The following is a 21955-nucleotide window of genomic DNA, read 5'->3' as shown; positions in this document are numbered from 1 at the left end:
TTTTCCACACATGTCCCTTTACCAGTTATGTCTTTACCACGAAATTGTGTGGTAAAGGCATGCGCGGTAAAGACGTGGTCGTGGTCGAGACCTCGTGGTTCAGGCATGCGTTGTTGAGGCATACCTTGTACCATCTTACAACCTTTATAGGTAGTGAACCTTTACTTGACTATTGCAGACCATCTGTAGCCAACATCTCTTTGCATGGGGAAACCCTAGTCCTCTGAGCTGTATGTGTCACTAATGATTTTATATTAAAAAACGAAACTAGTATACTGTACTTTTGGGTTTTATTTGTTAAAAATGTGCTTGCCTCCACCTAATCGCCTTCTAAGGATGACCTTTTGAACTTAAAGGCTAGCTTTAACAAAAATGAGAATATCAGTATCACTACAGACAGGCCCTAGTCTACACCCTTTTTTCTGATTTACAAGAACTGCTTTATACGGTTCTTAATACGCCCACTAAATAGCAGGATTTATTCACCAGATACTGCAATCCCTTTATTACAGCTTAGTACAGTGGCTTGTGTTTTTTTTTTAAATCTTACACAAGCTCCATTATTCTCCAAACCTCCTTTTAGGTGTTTCACTCTTGTTGCTGGACTGCTATGTTGGCACAACAACTTAGAAGTCCTAACTTGTCCTGTTTTGATACCTAATACTGTTAATGGTTCCTTGTGATTTTTAATTCTCTCGTCACTCAACTCTGATAATTCAACCTTTTTCCTTTATCTGCAGGTATTTGTTTGTCCTCCAGTTGAAGCAAGATATTTTAAGTGGCAAGTAAGTTATTACTGTGCTGTTATGCATACGTATTTCTGCTCTGTGATTTATTTTCTGCTATTGGTTTTTAGATTAATGCCTGGGTCGCTTGTCTTACCTGAATATTTAAGATGTAGATTTGCTTCATTTTCAAGCAATGAGTGTTTTATAGGTCTGTGCAGTTGATGACGAAAGAGGTGTGGCAGAGTACAAAAACTCGACCCTTCCATGTTTAAAAAAACAAAAACGTGAAAAAGCCTGCTGAAGTTCATTGCCAATGCGTTTTGCTTCAGTGTCCCTTAGGCATTACTTTCATGTTGCTGATGGGGTATATTTGAACTAGAACCTATAGTTTGAGTTTTGAAGAACAACTTGTAAACGTAAGGAGTAGATCTTGTGTGGCAAGATGCTGTCGTGTGCATAACGCATCAAAGCAAAAGAGAGTGATACCAAGGGATTGTTTTACATCTATTAATCGTTCAAGTTGCTACATAGTTTCTGAAAAGCAGTCCTCAGTAAGGGTTAGCTGGATTCCCAAAATATGGTTTATCAAGTCATCCATTGTTTTCACAATATATCAGTAGGTAATGGGAATTGGCTAATTTCCTAAAAGAGCAGGCTTGTTGTTTGAAAATATTCCATAATGTTGTCATAGTGCTGTTTTGATCAGCACCTGCCCTTAATCGTTTTATTCACTTGGCATAGAAACCTATGGAGCAAGTATGCCTTTCTGAGAAGCTGCTCCAAGATTTGAAACCTACTGTTTGTTTTACTAAATCAACTTCTGTGTGTTTTTTTATTACTGTACTCCATTAATTGATTTGGCCTATAGGTAATTTGCAGGGCATGAATGTGTCAGTGTAAGGATTGTTGAAGCGGCTTGTCTGGAAGGCAGGTCTACTCCTTAGTTTTTTATGCAACATCATGGGTGCAGAATCTAGATGGAAGCAAAACTTAGAGTAGAAGTTTCTCAAACAGCTTATGGCCTCAGGAAGGAGGAGCTACAATGATGACTCTGTTCATTTAGTAAATAAGCCATATCCTACCATTTTAAGCATCATTAAACCTACTAGATGGCCACTTTATTCAAACCTCTCAGCTCCATGCTACACCATGGGTGATAGCTGGTTATCTTCTGAGAATCGTGAGGAGATTCAGGTAACAAAAAGGGAATAACCCATAAATCATTCTTGGACAAGAAAGGTGAGGAAAAGAGCTAGCCTAATGGAGGTCAGTTAGAAGGGGTTAACAAGAGTATCCTGAAGTCTAAGAAAATAACACACCACTTGTTTCCCTCAGAACCAATTGAAGGGGCGAGGTTGACGACGGGGGGTTCGGGAGGGTATCATGGTATCAACAATGTTACTTAAGTCTTTTTTTCTTGAGCACATCTGCTTCCTTATCAAAATATTTCTTTCAATCCATAATAGCTTTGTAAGATTCTTCCCACATGCCAGTACTCTAAATGCCAGGGACACACCTAAATTGAGAGTAGAGAGCGATCCACTTTTTAAGGGAAGCTGTCTATCTGCTCCTGCTCCAGCAAACTGTGAGAATGCATTGCATTCCATAGTATATAGCACTTGGCATCTGTCACAAAATCAAGCTCACCTGGGTGCAGTATCCTCCCCTGGGCACCTTGATACTCGGTCTTTCCAAAGCTGTACAATCTCTTTCCGGCTTTGACTTTAGGGATGTGTCTGAGGAGATAGGCTGGATTACCTTTAAACTGAAACATCCCTGCACACCTTGCAGCATCTAGAATGCTATTCATGTCTTCATCTGGGAAGTGCAGTATTCTATTTAGACCCACACCCCTCCTTGTGACAGACTGTGCAGATAAGAGTGTGAAACGTACTTTCATACTTGCAATAGGATCTCCGAAGTAATTTCTAAATAGTCTATCATTCAGGTTAGGGCACATGTCCAGATTGGTTTCCTTTCTTTCTTTTTGGGATCTCTAGGAATTGAAAATTCTTCAGTTGGAGTGCAGTCTGTAAAACCTTCTGTTGTCGATCCAGAACACACTGACTCTTTTGTATTTCGACAGTGCTCCTTTATATGTCTTCAATGTTTCTCTGTCTTTTCAGTATCTGGTAGGGCTTGGACTAAGTTTTTAACTGACACCCTGATTTCAAGTACTACCACTGACCCTTCTTTAAGTACTGTCACAGACCCACTACAAAAGATCGAATTTTGTGATTAAGGAAGAGGTGACTCATGTATATTATCTGAAAAGTTTTGTCAACTTGAGATTAGAACTGTGAGGAAAGTAATGTTTAACAATATCATGAGTGATTTTTTATCTCCAATGGTGTTACTTGGGGTAAAACAGTCTAATCTCCCCTGTACAACCCCCCCCCCCCCCCACCCCTTCTTTGGTTTTTTTGAACAGCTAGATACAGTAAATTGGTCGTAGGCGCTGATCAGAAGCTTGTAAATCTGCTACTGCAAAGGTGGACCACAGCACTCTAACATGGCTGCCAATGCTGTGGTCCATTGCAACCAGTTTCTGCCATACACACGAACAATGGTGTTCTTATCAACCTCCACCTGTTTCTTAGCATTGTCATGCTATTGTTTTGCACATAGAATGCAGCCTTCACAAACTGATTTAAAAACAAAACGGAATCAAACATGTTTGGAACTGCAGGAACCATGCACACACTGATCATAAAGGCTTGATACTGCTGTAGCTTTACTGGGCCCATATATTTTCTCGTTCACTTCGAGATTTCTTTTACTTGTACCGCTCTCTTGGTCCTCTGATGGATCTTGTTTTGTGCAAATAGGGGTCGGATATAAAGGGTCCAGCAATCATCCAATGAGTACCAAAAATTGGATAGCTTGACTACAAACTGGAGATCAGAATCATGTAAACTACTCTCAGAAAAATGCTATAGGGTATAGGATTATCACTGCCAGCCCAAATCTCCTAAAGAAACGTTAGCAAGCCAAAATCAAACACACCAGGAGCTCCGTTAATGCTAATCATAGCAATACCATTAGTATTTGATCTGAGATCTCTCTAATATCTCCGGACCATTGATTACTCAAATTAAGAATGCACATTTAATTGGATAGGAATCAATCATGATAGCTGAGTCAATAAGGCAATTTTGTCTAATTTATCAAATTTTAAGAAAGACCATTGCATCCCCAAATTAGCATCAAGTTATGAGATGATTGGTGAAATTCTAAAATTATACCAAAGCTCAAAAGTTGAAGAAGGGACGTAAACATGCCAGTTCAAGCAGTCTCCCAAGAAGGAAGGCACATATAGCATATGCATCAATTTGAAATGGAAGCCAGGTGAGTCGCAGCGGCTAGTCAAGATTGCCAAGGAAGTTCTGCAAAATCTCCTCCACACGATACAATGGTACCAGCAGACCACCGACAGTAAGGAAACAGTCAGTAGCCCATCTGTCACCATTCCAACGGCATCCAGCCTTACTCGTCAGTAGAATCCGTCTCTTCTTTAAAAATTCTTAAAGTTCCGGGGTTGACACCTTCTGGAATAAGCACATTGAATTGACTATTCAATTCATTGGTCAGTTCGTATGGGATGAATGTCAGGCGACAAAGAATGCACAAAATATAGAGAAATAGGTGGGACGATTACGCAGTCCTTAAGCAATGCAATATATTACATGTCAGAACAATGCTCCTTCAGCAAGAGCACATGAGCGAGTTCAAGAGGACAGTTTCCCAGGCAGATGTTCTGGACTGTAGCAGAAAATGTAACTATGTCTCTGGTACAATACATGAGAACTCAGGAAAGAAAACACTGTTTCACGTTATTGCGTATATTGAAAAACTCTCATGAGCAGTGGATTTAGCAAGACAAGAAACTTTACCTATGCAGTTAGGCCCACATTAATTTGAGCTAATATAACACAAAATATATATATTATTAAGAATACATTCATAAGAAAAATAAAGATGTAATGATTTTAGCTAAGGTCTGCTGCCTTTGAAATCATTTAGTATGGTTACAAATAATGTCAGTATGGTACACTAAGTTGGCCTGGTATATGCTGCCCACTAGTTATAGTGGGCACCTTGCACCAGTCTAAACAACCCTTATTGATGATTAGGTTAAAGACAACCTTCATTGAAAGCTATCCTAGTGGTACCTATGGAGAGCAGCCTTCAGGCTAAGTCTCGAAGGAATGTAAAGCAGCTTGGTTTACCAGATTATAACCTCCTGAATGACCAAATGAAAGGAGAACCACACAAGGTATATATAAAATATATGTATTTATTTCTAAACACTCTCTACTAATCTCTTTGAGATTAGAGAACAAGATACACAATATTTAAGCACTAGAACGACAGCAAATAGCACAATATACAATGGGCCCCAGGGGGAGACCAAACCATATATTAAGAAAGTGGTATAAGAACCACGACTTGACTAGACAGTGCCTAGAGCACATAGAATCGCTGGGACCCCAAGGAACCATCCAAGGCAGTGACACACGGGACGCGTGCAGTGTGAGAACACAGCCGCGAGCTCTGTACAATCCTATGGGAAAGTCACGGTTGGAATTTTAAAGATTAAGAACACTTAGGAGAGGACTTGGAGCAAATCCTTGGAGAATTAGAAGGTTCTAAGGCCAGCACCAATGTGAGCACCGGCGTACTCATGTTACCTAACCCAGGGATGCCAGGAGCATAGGTGTCAAATGGTGTTGGGAATCTTCGTCGTTTTCAATAGAGAGTTGCTGCAAAGTGCTGCTGCTGTTAAGAGGAAAGTGTCTGGTGTGATCCAAGCCTGGATCGGAGATGTGAAGAACCTGAAAGCAGAGGGGACAGTCTAGGTCACTTCAGGGTGACCAGGGGCACGGTAGACCAATGCCCACCAATGTCTGGTGTTTCAGGTGCAAAGAGGTGAAGCTTGACTCCACTGCCATGGGGACCAAGAGACGACGACGACCCACAGTCCGCTGGCGAGCTGTCCCACGACAAATGTCGAGTGCTGGGTGGGGGGATGCGGGGGGGGGGTGGGGTCGTTGTCCGGATTGGAGACCAACAAGCCTTGGCGTCGGCAACCCACGCGGTGAGAGTAAAACTGCTTTGGTGTGGACCAGCAAGGTCCTGTGGACTCCCCAAGCGATGGAGAGTCAGGGCACATCTGGAGCAACCAGGTAAGCCCTTTGAAAGTTAAAGTACCCTTCTCGGGGACCCACAAGTCGACAGACAAGGGATCGTGAAGGTACCTCGAGAGGAATCACTAAATACCAGCCCACAGGACACTCCAGGAGTGTAGGCCAGTAATCTTTGTTGAAATCACTGCTCGGGGTCTGGACTACAAGTAGCCCAAAGTACAGCCTCAGGGATCGCCAAAAAGAATATGCTGCTGCAAATGTGCACGGTGTCGAGGGATTCAGGTTGCACGGTCCCTACGAGGGCTTTGGATCTCAGGATTGCTGAGAGCACGAATTGGCCTCTGGGAAGCTTGGGAACCCACCTCCTGTGTTGCAAAGTCTTCGGAGTCCTTCAGGAGCTGCGTAGTTGCAAACCGGACAGATGCATCTTTGGTGCCTGCCTTGCAGGGGAGTAACTCCTTTACTCCAAGGCAGAGTCTTCGGTCATCAAAACGTCGTGTAGATAGTTCTGGGATTCTGTAGCAGAGTTTCGTCCAGGTAAATCTAAAGTCCTGTAGCCAGGGGTTCCTACTTTATACCCAGGAAGGGGTGGGACAAACTCTGGGGACCCACCTATTGGAGGGTCAGGACAGAGGGGCAGCTACATCCATGTCCTTTGTCCAATTTCGCGCCAGAGCGGGGGCTGCGAGCCCCTGCAACCGGTTTGAGCTGGACTATGCACAGGGACACCAAATGTGCCCCCAGTGTAGACCTCAAAGCACTCTTGGAGTGCACCCACCCAGCCCCAATACACTAAAGCCTGTCTGGGAGGTGGTCACACATCCCTGTGACAGGAAACCTATTGTCCAGCCGTCCCCTGCCGAAGCTTCGTCCAGCAGCAGGAGGGCAGACTCGTGTCTGTGGCTGACAGAATCCATTTTGTGATGCCAGGGTCTGTGAAGCTGGTATCGGGTGCACCGGTGCTGTCATGTTTCTCCCTCTAGTAGGATGGAATCATAGCTCCCACACCAGTTACTGATGTGGAGGTATGATTCCAAGGTGTTTGACACCAAACACGACATGTTTCCATGCAGCCATTCCAAAGTTAGCATTTACCGCAAGGTTATAATGCACTTAAGAGTATATGGTTTGGCTGCATCACAAACAACTCCGCAATAGTGGTTCCGAAGGCTGCAGAGGGGCTCTGCTCATGCATGGGCACCCTCTCAAATAAAACCCAGCACCCTGCCTTCAGGATTGATAAGGCCTGCCATAGGGGTTACTGATAGGTCTATATGTGCAGTGATTTGGATAGATATAGTAAACCTATATCTAAGTAAGGGGTGCATACAATACCTTACACAGGCTGCTGTAGCCGACCTGTTGTGTCATTTTGAATGGTCTCCCAGGGGTGGCAGAATACATGCTGCAGCCCCTGAGAGGCCTCTTGGGTACCTATGCCCTAGGTACATACTAAAACATATACTAGGGACTTATAAGGGTACCCCAGAATCCAATCTGTGGTGTACCTAAAGTACATGCAATCAATTTAGAGGAGAAAGCAGCTAAGCTGGGGTCCTGGATAGCAGGATCCCAGTCAGACTAAAGTCGAAAAACAGGGACGCATCAGCAAAAAGTGGGGGTAACTATAAGAAGCAGATCCTACTCTCCTACAACTACTACGTTTAAATGTACCAACATGTAAATATATTTGACAACATATGTTCAGATTTTCGTTTTCGGTGTATAATATTAATACACGTGTGAAATACAATCTCCGAAAGTTTCACGGATTCATTGTTAATTAGAAATGTGTAACATCTACTTTTCTTTTGTCATTTTGGTGCACACTCTACTCACACTAAAGATGAATTTTAATATTTTTCTTCATCAAAATCAGGATTAACCATATTATTTGATTAATTCTCATTAGGTATACATTAATATATATGATAATAAAGAATGATTAGAGGTAAACACCATAACGTGAGGGTTCACCATTTGCACATTTCTAGCACACATTAATGAAATAATATATTTTGTCAATTAGTAAATCATAGTCTATATTATTTACACGAATGATGTAGTCTAAGCTATGTTTTTTCTGCATGCTTTTACGATGCAATAACTATAATTCTCTTGTCTTGTAATGGTTTCTTGAACGTGTAGTTGGTGCACGTTTATCATTTATCTCCCAGAAGTGTCAAAATGAGTTTCTCAAGTCATAGAAAGTTTAAATGAAATTCACTCTCCAATAGTTCATACTCTGGTTGCGTAGTGTTCATGCAATCACTGGTAGTCCTGGGAATATCAATGCTGCAATTATTTGTTTGTGCTTTAAAGTTTGTGTCTAATGTTTTGCTTAAATAGATCAATGTGATGTTAGATGTGGGTGCATGGTCACCATTCCTATTTCGTGGCTGTGGAGATTCTTCATATCTTCACCCATAAAAGTGAAGTCTAGTTCTGCAGTGTATAATTTTTTTTTTTTTATTAATCATTTATTGATTTTCATAGTATAACAACCATAAAATACATCACTATTCGCACAGAGTACAGGATATCATTTGGATACAGCGCAGCACAGTTCAGCATTGATAGCAAAACACAGTTCATGGCAGTGACATACAGTATGTAGATTAACGTCATACAGAATGCCATTAGTCCCCTATCCTAGTCATCATATATTCAGTGAATGGACCCCAAATGTCACTTGGCCGTGATGCACTAGGCAGGTCTTTTGCATAACATGTGAGTTGGTCACGACAATATGCTATATCTTTTAACCAGTGTTCATGTTTGGGTTCAGGTCTACCACCCCAGTGTATTGATACTCTACGCTTCGCTAGGAGCAAAGCTATGGCCACATGTCGTCGAACAGCTTTAATTTTGAGCACATTTCCTAATAAACATATTGTCATATGACATTCTATCTGCTCACCCACCATTTCTGTTAATGTACCTTTGACCTTCCCCCAAAAGTCAGATACCTTTGGACAACTCCATGCCAAATGCTGGAAGTCAGCATTGTCCGCACCACACTTCTTTACTGCAATGTGAGTCCCTTCGACCATATTTATAGAGTTGTGCAGGCGTATAATAAATTTGGTATATATATTTGTAATGAATGAGTCTGAGATTCCCATTTGCGGTAAATTGACCTGTTAGTTTACAACGCGTTATCCATTCATCCTCCACTAATGGCTGCGATAGAATACTATTCCATTTCTCCACTGAGCCCAATCTAACATTCATCGTATCCGTCTGTGAGACTATATAATCGAATAACAAGTTTGACCCGTGTCTGCGTTGTGTATATTAGTTTTAGTGCTTCCAATGCAGGTGGTTCCTCAGGAAAACACGGGTATAATGCCCGCAAGGCCGCTCGTAGTCTACTATATATGAACGTTGGCATGACTGACCCTTCCTTGTCTCCTATAAATCTCGTCAGCTCAATAAATTTCACTTCAGGATATACATCTCCCATAATGTGTATTCCTGCTTTTTGCATAGCCCTTGGTGAGCCCGTTTCGCCCGTCACAGAGAGCGCCGCATGATGCACTAGCGGCATTGCTGCAGCATATAGCGGCATTCGCCGTGCCCTTTTCCCAAGCTCATGCCAGGCGTGAGTTGTACATCGTACCGTATCTGCTTTGTCCTTTTCAAATACAGTGGTATTGTTGACAGTCATTGCTTTGAGTGGTGTTGGGTGAACAGCGCCCACCTCCACCGCCACATGTGGCGTGTATTGTGGTGTATTCTGACAATAGTAGGCTGTAGCGGTTCTGAAGTAATGATAGGGACTCTAGGGTGGGTCAAAGCAGGTTTTATTTCGAAAGGTACACGTCTTCTCCTTGCAGTCAGTATATACCGGCACAGGAATGATATAGTCTATATATCCTTTTGGTGTTTCTCCCGCTCTCTAGGTCTTCTTCTCTTTCTCCCCGGTTCTCTCCCTCTCTTCTCTGCTCGTCCCAGAAGCGAGCCGGTGACGACACCAAACTCGTGGCCTCAAAAAGAAAAGGAAGACGGAAACAGGGTGTCAGTGGTACAGCCTCGCTGTATTAGTGTTGGGGAAGTGGGTGAAGGAGCACCAACCAAAACCAGTGAGTCACTGCCAGGCATAAAGGGGGTGACGGTGTTGGGTTTGGGGACTTGTTTTGACGAGTGCACAAGAGGGCTGGCGTCTCGACCCCTCAGGCTTCTCCTGCCTCCCTGCCCAGCCCGCAAATCACGCTCGTACCTGGCTTAGCCACGCTCCTCCAGGAACGTGGCTGGGCGAAGCGTGTCCTCGGTGGCCTCCTGGCTTTCCCGCTGTTTCTCGTCTCTCCTCCGCTTCTCCTTGGTGTGGTGCGCCCTCCGTGCTCCTCCGGTCTTCCCCTCGGGTCGATACTCCCTCCGTATTCCTCCAGTCCTTCGCTTAGCTCGATGTTTCCTCTGCAGTCCTCCGTACTCCGCTCTCCACCTCTCTTCGATCCTTTCCGCCGGTGATGATACACCCCTTCTTCCGGGTCTCGTCGTCTCTTGTTGGCCCGAAGTGTGTGACGTCCGTCCAGGGGGTGGAGTCCTCGATGACTGGGTCCCAGTTAAAGAGACACGAGCTTCTTTCGGTGGTAGCTACGGGGCTCGGGTCACTCCATTCATCCTGTCTTGGAAAAAGAAGAGGTGTGATGACATCGGAGGCTTCCCACCAGTCTTTTGTTTGACCCCTTCTTTCCCTGAGAACTCCCGCCCCGTTACATAGGCTTATTGCGCTCGCGCACAAACATAATATAATTGCAGATCTGGCACTGTAAACCCACCCATCTCATACGGTAGCGTCCGCACCTCCCATTTAACTCATGGCTTTTTACCTCCCCAAGCTAGTGTAATCAGCGAGGTGCGTAGTGTGTTAAATAAATGTGTTAATTAAATGGGAATATGTACAAATACATATAAGAACTTCGGAAGGACTACCATTTTGATTAATGCTATTCTATCCGCAAGCGTTAACGGTAGCTTGATCCATCTCGATACTTGCTCCGTAAGTAGGCAGATCGTCGTTCCATAGTTTGTCCGTATAATTACTTGCGGGTCTCCATGAATCCAAATAGTTGACTGGGTCCAACATTCTAGTGGATACCCCGATTCAACCCGTGACGTGCATTCTGTCAAGGAGAGCACAATTGACTTATTCCAGCTGATTCCGAAACCTGAATGCCATTCAAAGCGGATATACTCACTAATGAGCCACTCCAGGTATACTGCTGGTTCGCAAACATACAACACCATGTCATCTGCATACATGGATACTGCCAGTGGCCTCTGGTAGAAACGCCACGCCGCCTGTGCATGCCGTTGACGCAATATACAGGCCAGCAGCTCCAGCACCACCGCAAAGAAAGGCGAGAGGGGGCAGCCCTGTCTTGTTCCGCGTCGGCTCTGGAATACGTCAGACGTCTGCCTGTTAACACGTACGCATGCTACTGGATCCATGTATAACAGCTTAATCCAGTTTGTATAAATGTATGGCACCCCCATACGGTGTAACACTGCAAGCATGCATCTCCAGGAGATAGAATCGAATGCCTTAGCGGTGTCTAGTAGGACTGCTGCCTCAGGCAATGTTGGTTCGAGGAGGTGTAATACATCGAATAGCATCCTCAAATTGTGTGCCGTGGATCGAGTAGGTATAAACTCTGACTTATCAGGTAGCACCATGTCAGGTAGCAGTAATCGCAGCCGATTTGCCAGGACTTTCGCTAAAATCTTTACATCCGTGTTCATAAGTGAAAGGGGTCTATATGATTCGCAGCTATCTGGCGTCTTCCCCGGTTTCAATAGAGCTATGATCAGCGCTTCACTGAGTGTGTCCGAAAGGCGTTGCTGCTCATATGCTTCTTCGTACATCTCTTGAAGATAAGGCACCAGTATTTCGATGTACTCCTAATAAAATTCTGCCGGCAGTCCATCTGTGCCTGTAGCCTTTCCATTAGGCAGAGCAATTATAGCGTCTTGTATTTCATCTACTGTCAGTTGGTGCATTAGGAAATCTTGTCGTTGCTACAACCATACCAAGGCTATGTCCTCTAATGATTTTTAGCCCATGGTTCAGTAATTCTGGCAGCCAAGGCCCTTCCAGGTCTGGCCCCTCTCAATAATACCGGGCTGTCAATCGTCTCAACATGTCTCATCTCCTGGTCTGCTAGGTAGTTGTATTCAGTGACTTTTGATCTAATGGTAGCTAGTGTGTTACTATCTGGCGTGTTTTCATAATTTCGTTCAAGGAGCACCATTTCCTGCTCCACCCTCTTCATAAAGCCCCGTAAAGATTTAAGCACTCCGGCTTGCAACCCTATGCATACTCCGCGGATTGTCACCTTGAAAGCCTCCCATAGGGTGCCAAGGCTTTGTACTGACCCAACATTATTGGTAAAATAGTTTTCAATAACTTCCCACACCCCCTCACAGAACACCTGATCTTTCAGTGCTGAAGATTACAATCTCCATTGAAATTGTGGTGGTGTATGCGTGGGTATGAGTATATTAAGCAATATCGGGGAGTGATCTGACAACGTGCAAGGCAAATGTGTAACATTGGTGATCCATGAGTTCACATCCCCCGTGGTCAGCCAGTTATCAAGGCGCGACCATGACTGATGAGTATACGAGCACCTCAGGATGCCTCAACCTACAAGCGTCTAATAAGTACAAATCTTTCATGCCATCCTTAACAGCTTGGGCGGCATTCTTTACTGTAGGCTCTGCAGTGGATCGGCGGTCAAGCGTAGGGTCTAACACCACATTAAAGTCACCTCCGCAGATAATCGCAGCTGGTGGCAATCTATGCACTTTACTCCACTATGATTCATAGAAACCAGGGTTGTCAATGTTATGTTGACAATAGTCAACAATGTACCGCATAATTTCCCCTGCACCACTATATAGCGTCATGTTCATCTTCATCCACATGCAAACTTTCAAACTGAATATTTTTTCGGATTAAAATTATAACATCTCTGGCATACGAGGAGTAGGAGGACACCAAAGTACCCCAGCCCATCTAGTGGCCACCGCTACCGCTGTATGATAAGTAAGGTGAGTTTCCTGCAATAATGCCACCTGGACATTAGGACGGTCCAAGTAGGCTAATACCTGTCTTGTTTTCTTCGGGTTGTTAAGACCTCTAACATTCCATGTTACCCAGGTTATTTTGCCATCCCTAGTGTCCGCCATTCCCACCTCTCAACAATGTACTTGCTATGGAATATGCATCCTTTATCCTTATACATTTCTTCAGCGTTCTTTGTTTTCTGTATGTCATACTAATGCATCTTGAGCATACCCCAATAAGCCCCTCCTCCCACTTCAGCATCCCAATTATGCTAAGGATCCCCAAAGTAAGTAACAAAAAATACGCAGTTAACCACCTGCCCTGCTGTAGGCAGCTAATCTGCCCACAGTGTACAGCCCTAACCATGAACTATGTGGGGTGTACCCTCTCGGAGGTCACCAGCTGCCCACCGACCCCCTTGATGTAATAAGGGAGGGGTTCAGGGCATTCACAGAAATTCCCCCAACCTGCTACATAACAATATGTCGGAGAATAGCGTCCATAGGTATCCTGCACATTAGCATTCACAACAGAGGATTAGAACAATACACATTAACTACTGGTATTCTAGATTTGACCCCCAGCATCCTACCCTGGGTCATAGTATGTTTAGCTCACCCACAACATCGACCGTGCAGTCCCAAATCAACAATGCGAGCTTAGCAGAAGCATCTACTCAATAACTTTACTATGTAAAACATAGTCATCAATTCCGCCTCCTGGGGTGTAAGTGTACCAGTTCCCATGTACCCCTGCTACTAGGCCTGCCGCCTCCACATCTATCTCCATGACCAGCCCTATTCGTAGTCTCATGAATTAAATGCATTACAGCACCCCATCTGAACAATACCCCATGTTCTGCATATCATCTACTGTACCCCAGTGCCATCTCCAAGTGTCCGACATTCAGCGTCTTAATGACACAGGATCTTAGTAGTCCCTGCTAGTACAGGTTTAGGTAAATATAAACCACAATACCAGTCTGAACGTTCGTGCAAACTTCTATGATCTTCATTATCTGCGTCGTCACAAGCTACTCTAGAAGATTTTTGCCGCTCCAGTTGTCTCACAAATTGCAGAGCGTCTTTGGGGGATGTGAAGATGTTGGCTTTACTCCCGTGCTGTATCCTGAGTCGTGCTGGGTACAACATGGCGTACTGCAGTTTCATTGCTTGTAGTTTTTTCTTTACTTGTTGGAACTCCCGTCGTGCCTGTAGGACTGCTGTCGTGAAATCGGGGAACAGCGCAACCTCCACTCCTTGGTACGTGGTAGCGCCTTTTTCTCTTGCAAGACGTAGTGCAACGTCGTCACGATAATTTAGCAGCCTAGCAATTATAGGACGCGGCGGTGCTCCCGGGATGGGTTTAGGCGCAAGAGATAGATACGCCCTCTCCACAACCAGCATGCTCAAAGTGTTCCGCTCCCAGCATGGTTTTAAGCATCTATTTGGGACTATTATTACGTCGGGACCTGGCTTCCAGGTCCTCGTTCTTAGCCTATATTACCGCTAGAAGTTTCTCCATCTGGGTACAGGAGTCTGTGATGTTCTCCACAGTGTTCTCCGTGTTGGAGATGCGCTGCTACGCCTCCGCATGCCGCGCTTGTCTAGCTTCGCTGACACATTATCCATGCACAGATTCAAGTTATCGATTTTGCTATCGTTTGTGTGTAGACTCTGCTGCATAGCCAGCATCATGCGCTCAAATTTACTACTGCTACCAGCTTCTAGTTCCGTCTCGGTGTCTGACGCAGCCTGCATCTGCGACTTATTTAGTCGTTTGGATTCAAACGATAGCTTGGTCTGCTTCTGCTTTTCTGGTTTGCCCATTCTTCACACCCTATAGTCCCAGCTGAGCACCACACTACACCACTATTCCTGGGCGTCAGGAGGGGTGCCCCAACGACCATTGGGCTACCTCCGCAAGCGCTAGGGGTCAAGAGGCTATTGTCAGTTTACATGGTTCACTGCGCTCTCTTCGTGCTTGAGCAGTACTATTTCGCTGCACCACAACTTGCTCAGGATTATGCAGCGCTTCCAGGAACTATAGCGTTCCACCACACTGTTAGGCCTTCAGCCACGCACCACTTTGCTCTGAGGACAGAGTCCACTGTGCCTCAGCGACAGTCCGTTGTGCTTTCACGCCCTGACGACTAGTGTGCTCTTCCTAGGCGCTGTATGGACAGAGGGCCCACGCGGGATGGGGGTGCAGTGTCCCCACTCAATGCGTCCAGCATGTGCACCAGTCTCAATCTTCAGAGACGCCGACACTCGCAGCAGGACCCGCAGATGGCTGGGTGCAGTTGTCGGGGCCTTTCACTGCACAGTTCCTAACTGCCCATTCCACCTAGCACTTGTGCCGTCACACCAGTACTTCAATCGCACAATGGGGACATGGGGATATCGCAGGCACAAAACGGCGCGCGCGATCACTGCGCAGATTCTTCTGGTAACGGCCCGTCAGCCACCCACACAGAAGTCCAACGCGCAGTGACTGACTATCGTATAGTCCATGTCCACTGTGTTTACATCAGCACCGCTCCGACACTCAAATCCATAGATGTGCAGCCTCTATCACAGAGGGCGGCCTGTATTATCTCCCCACATCTGACGTGTCCCCCTACTTGGGTGGCAGGGACGTGTAGCCAGCCAACGCCAGCTCCTCTCATACGCTGCAGCTTAATAGAATATCTCGAACGCGCATCGGGGAAGAGACGCTCTCTGCATCGCTGCCACACGTCCTGCGGCTATCTTACCGGCAGCCCCGCTGGGCGCACCAGGCTCCACTTATTCCGGTCCCCAAACACACAGTATCGTGCACCGCGGAGTTATTTCGGCGTTTCATAGGCCGATGCATTCCTCAGTTGCGTCGTACCACCTTTGACACCCGGTGCAGATGTCCAATTACAATGCCGCTGGCTATTACCTCTGGCGGGCTCAGCATTCAGTCTGTAGTCTGTGGGAGCCGCCATTTTGTAGCCGGTCTATTAACTCTTGAGCACTGGGACTTATCCAGCAGCTATCATTTTCGCACTCACAGTTTCACGTTCAGTACATGCAGGGGGTCCAGAATCGCCATTTCATGTCACTGAATGCCTGGGACAAATGTAGGATTTTAATCAGATAGAGGCCCTGACAAGCAGAGCCGCACTAACGTGCGGCCATCTTGCTTCGGACTCTCTAGCGCAGTGTATAAAATGATTGACCGTTTACAAAACGGTTGTGCAGGCGGGGAAAGCCCTTAACTTAGGACCTGGAAGTAGGAGTCTTTGGTTCTCCCTTTGTGTAATAATTTTGCATTGTGAATTTCGTTTAGATTTTTAAGCTGTGCATTTATTCTGTCATCTAGAGGATGTGTCCAGAATAGGTTTTTCTTCCTTTCCTGTTTTTTTGTTTGTTGTGGACGTCTCGCCATCTGTGATAGCAGGCCTGCGCCCCTAGAAGTTCAAATATGTGGTCGCCATCTTGAGATCCTTTTTTCCACCACTGGGTCTGGATGCAAGATAAAGGAGTTCTGAAAGAATCACAACAAAGTTTGTCTAGAGAAGTTCAATTAAATAAGAGATAACGAGAAAATGACGGAGGATGCAAAAAACCCAGTTTCCACCCCAAAAATAAAAGCCGCATCAGAACACGAGGTTGGAGAATATACAGAAGTTGGGCCACAAAAGGAAATGGAGAATATTATGTTATTTTCTGCCCCAAGTGCCACCACAAGTTTGCCCAGAAAGATCCCCATGTGGTCTGCAGCTCCTGCCTTCTGGGGGAACACGGTGCCTAGTACCAGTCTAAAATTCTGAAGGTGAGAGAAAAGCAAATGTGGGCACATTACGCCATTGTGGTGTAATGAACCCTTAAAGAGTCACAACAAATTTGCCCTGAAAGATCCCCATGGGGTTGCAACCTCTGCCACCAGTGAAAACTCAGTTCCAAGGGGTATGAGGCCTGGGTGGAGTTCTAGCCTAAAACTCTCGAGGTTGGAGAAAAGGTAACATGGGCACATTGTGCCATGGTGGAGTCAGACAAGAAAAAGTCCTTGCATAGACATTGGTCTGACCAGTGACGAAGAGGTACTCATGAGATAAACTGAGCTAGCTCATAGATATTGAAAGACTGAAGGTCGTGATGAAGGCGTCAAAGGAAGCTGACCCGAAGAAGCCTCATAAGGTAACAACTATGAAAAAGGGCTTGAAGTCCAGTATGGCTGCCCAAGTGGTGAAGCACTATGTGATTGAAGCACGATCAAGGTGCAAAGAGCCACACATGGTCCAAACCCAAGTACAAGGATGGGGGCAAACATTTTGAACCCTCATTGACGTGAGGAGGCGATCAAGAAATGGGTAAAGGAGAAGGAGCCTTAAAGGAAAACACTGCCAGCACTGTGATTGAGGTTGAATGCAAGAAGTGATGGCTTGATGCCGAAATGGCAGCACTCTTTCAGAGGAAGAAAGATTTCAACAAGACTCTGAAAGGGTTTTGGATCCAAACAAAGCCATCAGAGTTAAAATCATTCAAAGAGCAGGTAGATGAACAGCCTTACCAGAGCACATGAAGAGGAACATGAAGACTTTTTAGACAGAGGACGAGGTGGATGTTACCATCTTCAAGGGCCAAAAGCCATAGGAGGAAGACTTGCAAGGCATCAATGCAGACTGCCCTAAGGAAACTGCCGACACAATTCCTTTTAGGCTTTTGTCACCAGATGACCTGGAATGTCTACAACCCACTTGTGAAGTGAACTGCATACACCTGTGATGTGCATCTCTAAGAGAAGCAGGCCAAATTGTGTTTCCTCCTCTTAAATCCATGTCATTGCAGAAGAGTAGCTTCTACCTGCTGATGCTCTGGACGATTCCTGACCAAAGGAGGGAGGTTTTCAAAGCCAGAAAACTCAAAGGCAGTGACTCCTTGAGTCGAGAACAAATACAGCCACGGGAACAACCCTGAGAAGCCACGCCAGGTTGCCAGTCTCCAGGTTTGAGCCTGATGTACAAGCCTCAACATGCCTTTCACAGGTGACCCCCTTCTTTGGGCCGGCTAAGGAGGAGGCTCTACAATAAAACAGCCAAGAAAATGGGGACCATCGGTTTAAAGGATCTTTCTAAAGGGGGGGCCATCTCAACCAGGAGGTAACCAGGCAGAGGAGGGTTTCAACAAGGAATTCCACAACCATCCTTCAGTCAGCCGTCAGACCCACAAGGCACACCACTGAGATTACAATAGTTTACACAACAGCCTTTTCGTGGTAAAGGCAGTGGAGGAGGACAAGCCCAGACTACCACGGGCCAGCAGCCAAGTGACCTTCGCGACACACGCCCCCAGCTCATAACGCCAGTATGGGGCTGATTAGGGGGGATTCCTCCATGAATATAGGCCAATCACCACGGACACATGGATACTAAATATAATTGAGCATGAGTATTGCATAGAGTTGCTTAAGCAAACGGCCACAATGCCATCAAGGGAAAACGCTCAATCCTGAGGGAAGTTTAAAACGTATACAGCAAGAAGTGAAGGAGCTACTACTAAAGCAAAGCAATAGAAAGGGTTCCCAAAATTGACTCAGGCAAGGGGTCTACTTGGGTTACTTCTTCGTGCCAAAGCCAGATCAGTTCTTCAGGGCCATATTAGACCTCAGACAACTAAAGAAGTGCATAAGAAGTTAACATTTCAAAATTATAGCACTACAGGAGCTCATTCCTCTCCTAAATGGAGAGGACTACATGAGGCATCAGATGCACCTTTTTACAGGCCACAGGGAGTCGGGAGCGGTCTAGTGGTTGTCGCAAAGGAGATAGAGAGAAAATGGTGGCACACCTATCACATTACTGCGGGAAAACCTTTCAAACTGCAAACTCCAACAGTGACTATCACCACAGTTGGGTCCCACACGGGATTGGCTGTGAGCGGTACAAGTGGGAAGCCTCAGCATAAAAGACCAATGGAAACAGTTAAGAACATAAATGTTTTTGAGCTGAAGAACTTGAATCATGCAATGCATTTTGTTTAAACATACTTTTATGATGTACTTAGGATTTGAAGAGGTTTGGGAAAGGTTATTAAAGTGAAAAGTTAGTTTAAGGATAAGCAGATGAAATGTCGCCTTTGGGATGTCATGGCTGAGAGAAAATGTGGAGGTCTATTTAGATGTTATGTACACCATTTACCTCATAGTACAAGAACGGAAATGGCGATGGCATGAGCATAAATCATAGTGATTATTGTGCCAGTTATAATTAATTTGACAGGAGGATGGCCCACAAGCGACTTATTCTGTGGAGGCTTTATTCGCATCTCAGTCCCTGCTATGCCCTCTGAGCTTGGAAGGGCTTACACAGGGTTAACTGTCTGGTTTAATACCACCCTTGATTGTACAATATTGCTTGTCCCTACGAATAATGGGCTAATATAGGGCCATATGCATGAACACATTTTCTCATAGACCCAGAATGGGCAAAACCCTTTGATGCATCTGGCTCTTAATCATTTCTTGTGAATTGGTCTAAAGCCTTCAATGTTTTGTTTTTTTAATTCGTTTTTCGTAATGATTACTTCTCCAAGTAGAGATCCTTAATTTTGTATCTTTTTGAGTTTATTGGTGAACTAGAGCATCACCCCAATAAGAGGCATTGATATGAACATATTTCTTGCAGGGGACTTTGATGCAAAACTTGGCAATTGGGAAGAACTACTGGAAGAAAGAGAAAAAAAAACCTGATGAATATCTGTTTGTCCTACTGGCTAGAGGGGCATGATTCTAAATCCCTACCTGCTTAAGTTTGACCTCTGTAATTTTTTTGAACGGGTAGCACCTAGATGCATCTCAATTACTACTTTTATTGCAGGAGTCAATTGATTACTTATTTCCCTCCAGGAACTTTTTAAATTGCATTGTGGATGGGACTGTATGCCCTAGTATTTATAAAGCTCAAACCCACTTAAAATTACTTTAGAAATGTCCTAAGACTAAATCCCGGAATATTGTTGTTGGGAGTACGAATGTCCGTTCTGGGGACAGTGGCCGTGGGTTAGTATGGAGGACAGCCAACTTGAGAGACATTCAGTGCAAACTTAGTGTCCATCATATGGACCTGCTGAATAATTGTCTCAATTTATCCCCAGGTCTAATCTGTCATGTGGACCCCTAGGTAACCCTACAGCACAGTATCGGAGCCCTCCTTTTAAAGCCCCAGAAACATGCCAATGCATTTTTATCAATTTTTTTTTTTTTTTTTTTATTTTTTTTTTTAAAAACCTTTATTTGTGCATAGTAAAGGAACAAATACGGGCCTACAACCGTCAGGCCGGCCACAATACGTTGAGCACAGAAACAAACGGTACACCCCCTAGGCATCAACGGTCAAGGCTAGCAACGAGTCAGGATTACTCTGGAGGGATCCGTGACCCTGGGGCAGGAGAAGTGAAGGTTAATTTTAAGGTTTTTTTTAAAATAATTTTATCGAGACAGAGTCAGTAAAGGATAGGAACAAGGAGATTCGAGTCCGCGAGATATCTTCATACACTGGAGAGCAGCAGCATCGGTAAGACAGCCATAGAAATCACATACAGTAAGGCGATGTAACTAGAGAACAGGAGCATAACATTAGTGTATACACACCCCCTAAGCGCCGCCCCTTCACAATCCACCCCACACCCGGACCCAGAATCGAAACAAGTATAGCGCAGAGAGATGAAGAAAGAGGCCCATAGAACTAAGAGAAAACAGTAATTTACCCCCCCACCCTACACCAATGCGGAGGCTACGGCCTACCCCCCCCCCAGCATAGTGCCTGTCGCCCAATGAACCCGAAATATAGACGAGAGAGAAAGTAGGAATAGAGTGAAGAAACTAGGGGAAGAAAGAAAGAAAAAGGCGGGGAGGGGCCCACGCAACCTCGGAGCACCCGACACCACCGGCCAAACAAGCCTCCACACACTGAAACCCCACTACACCCAAAAGCGGTCGTGTGAAGATAGCATTCGATAATAAGGAAAGGAAGGCAAACAGATCACGACAAGCGTGTACAACATGTGCAACAATTCCAGTCCCAGTCCAGCCCGTCCGTGAAACCATGGTGACATCGAACAATCTAGCCCTGGCCCGTTCGCGGACTTACGAGTAGGCCCGCCCCTTCGTGAAGGCCCCGCATCCCAAACAAACAGAGACAATATGGCCGCGCAAAAGAAGAAGGAGAAGCAAAGTCACAAAATGGCCACCGATCATCCAACAAAGTCCCCTTGCACACCACATGAAATCCAAACCTGGCTTGCAAAGTACATAAGTTCCGTATAAAAGGAGCCGTAGACCACCGTGCACGGTTCCTCGTGGGCGTCAGTTGTGGCTCCGCTGGCAGCTCCTGCGGGCGCGGTGAGACAGGCAACATCAAAGCAGGGAGCAACGACCGGGGAAACAAAGTATCCGCCATTGAACAGGAGGGCGTGCGATCCTGGGTGCCGGGAAAGCCAAATGCGGACTCCAATGTAGCACTGTTATACCTGGTCGCCGCTTCCCCGCAGGAGGACCAGAGCACTGGCAGACTCACATCTCGTTGATCACAAGCAGGGCGCTCACGACCCGCAGCAGGCAGTATGGTATCGAACCGCTCACTGAGCGCTTGCAAGCCGGCACACAATCGCAGCCGAAAGTCCCGCAGGGCAGCCAGGACGGAGCCGTATGTCAGCGGAGGCTGCGCCCCCACAGCGGCAGCAGTCCGGGACGGCACCGGGGAGCTGGAGTTTGGCAGAGGGAGGGCGAAGCAAGCAGCGGGCGAGACAGAAACATCCCCCCCCAGCAGCGAGCAGGCAGCCAGCGCCATGCTGTACCGCTGGACGTTACCGTGGGCAGGGGGGGGGGGTCGTGAACAGGAGGCAATCCCCAATAGGTCTGCGCCGCAACAGGTGAAAGCCAACAGCCGATGCCCTCCCTCTGGGCTCTCGTTGCGGCCGACTAAGCCAAAGGAGAAGGGGGTCCGCAGACCTCCACAGCGTGGGCCACAGAGCGGGGTAGGA

General features: G+C 45.8%; 1 protein-coding gene across 2 annotated transcripts in view; it reads left to right on the top strand.

The window, feature by feature from the left end:
• The window catches only part of EPB41L5 (erythrocyte membrane protein band 4.1 like 5), an 851839-nt gene that overhangs the window by 327959 nt on the left and 501925 nt on the right, over positions 1-21955 (top strand). For both annotated transcript variants that reach the window (XM_085645978.1, XM_085645979.1), the window contains exon 6: positions 741-785. In XM_085645978.1, the coding sequence (XP_085502104.1) occupies positions 741-785 (45 nt within the window). The remainder of the gene's footprint in view (positions 1-740; positions 786-21955) is intronic.

The sequence above is a fragment of the Triturus cristatus genome, chromosome 3_1 (assembly GCF_964204655.1).
Source record: "Triturus cristatus chromosome 3_1, aTriCri1.1, whole genome shotgun sequence".
Taxonomy (NCBI): domain Eukaryota; kingdom Metazoa; phylum Chordata; class Amphibia; order Caudata; family Salamandridae; genus Triturus; species Triturus cristatus.
The sequence above is the reverse complement of the archived record's forward strand: the minus strand, read 5'-3'. Positions and strand labels throughout refer to the sequence as shown.